General features: G+C 64.2%; 1 protein-coding gene across 1 annotated transcript in view; it reads right to left on the bottom strand.

Annotated features, from left to right (window-relative positions):
* The window catches only part of RHBDL1 (rhomboid like 1), a gene marked incomplete at its 3' end in the record, with an annotated part of 2191 nt that extends 1863 nt beyond the window's left edge, over positions 1–328 (bottom strand). Inside the window, exons 1-2 of the mRNA XM_029957873.1 lie at positions 308–328; positions 66–224 (exon numbers count right to left, since the gene is read on the bottom strand). Of these exons, the coding sequence (XP_029813733.1) occupies positions 66–224; positions 308–328 (180 nt within the window). The remainder of the gene's footprint in view (positions 1–65; positions 225–307) is intronic.
* Between the last annotated feature and the right edge of the window lie 958 nt (positions 329–1286).

The raw sequence follows: 1286 nt of genomic DNA, 5'->3' as shown, positions 1-1286 counted from the left end.
CCAGTGCCCACCCCGGGCTGGCACTCGGCCGCTCGCCCCCGTCCCCGCGGCCCCTCGGCACTGACCAGGTCTACCAGCTCCTGATAGCAGACCTGCCCCTCGTCGTTGCCCTGTGCCAGGGCCACCAGCATGTCGAGCTTGGCGGGGTCCAGGGGCAGCTCATGGCTGTGCACCAGGCTGGCAAACGTCTCCACCCCGATGAAGCCGGTGTTTTCGGGGTCGAGCTGTGGGGCATGTCAGGGGCATTACTGGGATGCCAGGGCTTCGACTCTGGGGTTGGCTGGGGAGACCACCCGGTGCCCCTCACCGTGGCCTTGTGCTGCTCCATAACACCAGTCTCTGCCTGTGTCAGGGGCACTACAACCTGCCCCCCCTCCAGACCCCGCACCACGCGGGTGCCCCGTGCCGTGCCGGTGTCCCCATCTCCCCGCGGAGCAGCCAGCACTCTCCTACTCAGTTATTTCTTGCCGCCAGCAGCCTGCCAGCCAGGAAGCCACCAAGCTAAACACACGCGCAGCCCTGGCACCAGCCTCCTCCTCCTCCTTCTCCACCTCCTCCTCCTCCTCTACCTCCTCCTCCTCCTCCTCCCCTGCTCCTCCCGTCGCCCTTGCCACTGGGATTCACCACACCCTGTGCCGGGGCACCCTCTGCCATCCTCGGGGCTCCCGGAGTGAATTGGGCACCCTGAGCCCTCCAGGCACAGCGCACCACGAGGTACCCAGCACCACGGGGTACCCGATGTGGTCCTGTTCATGGAGACAAGGAGCCCAGGATGGAACAAGGAGGATGGAGATTGGGAGGGGGTACCCATGGTTGGAGCACAGGGTGGCTGGGACCCTGAACCCCACAATGCCCCTGAAATTGTGTTAGGTTTGCTCCTTGCTTATGTGGGGAATGAAACAGAGGAGAGGAACCTCGTCCTCATGGGATGGGCAGGAAGGGGAATGCTGGGGGAATGGGGTCACATCCACACCAAGGGGGACACCCTGCACCTCCAGCACCATCAGGGAACAGCCACAGCTTCTTTCCCAAGAAGGGTTTGGCTGCCCCAGAGCAGGGGGCAGGGGTGGGACACATGGAGTGGGATGCAGGGTGGGATGTGTGAGGTGCAGGGTGTAGGATACAGGTGCAGGCAGCACTTGCATCCTCAGAGAAGCCACCAGCCCATGAGAGCAGCCCCAGCCGTCGGGATTTGGGAGCGTCCTGTCCCCTCTGCCCCACACACGTCCCCCACAGGTGCCACGTGTGTGTGTGTCATGCTGAGACCTGGCACACGCTGTCCCCAT

The sequence above is a fragment of the Manacus vitellinus genome, unplaced genomic scaffold (assembly GCF_001715985.3).
Source record: "Manacus vitellinus isolate BGI_N305 unplaced genomic scaffold, ASM171598v3 scaffold_12_pilon, whole genome shotgun sequence".
NCBI lineage: Eukaryota > Metazoa > Chordata > Aves > Passeriformes > Pipridae > Manacus > Manacus vitellinus.
The sequence above is the reverse complement of the archived record's forward strand: the minus strand, read 5'-3'. Positions and strand labels throughout refer to the sequence as shown.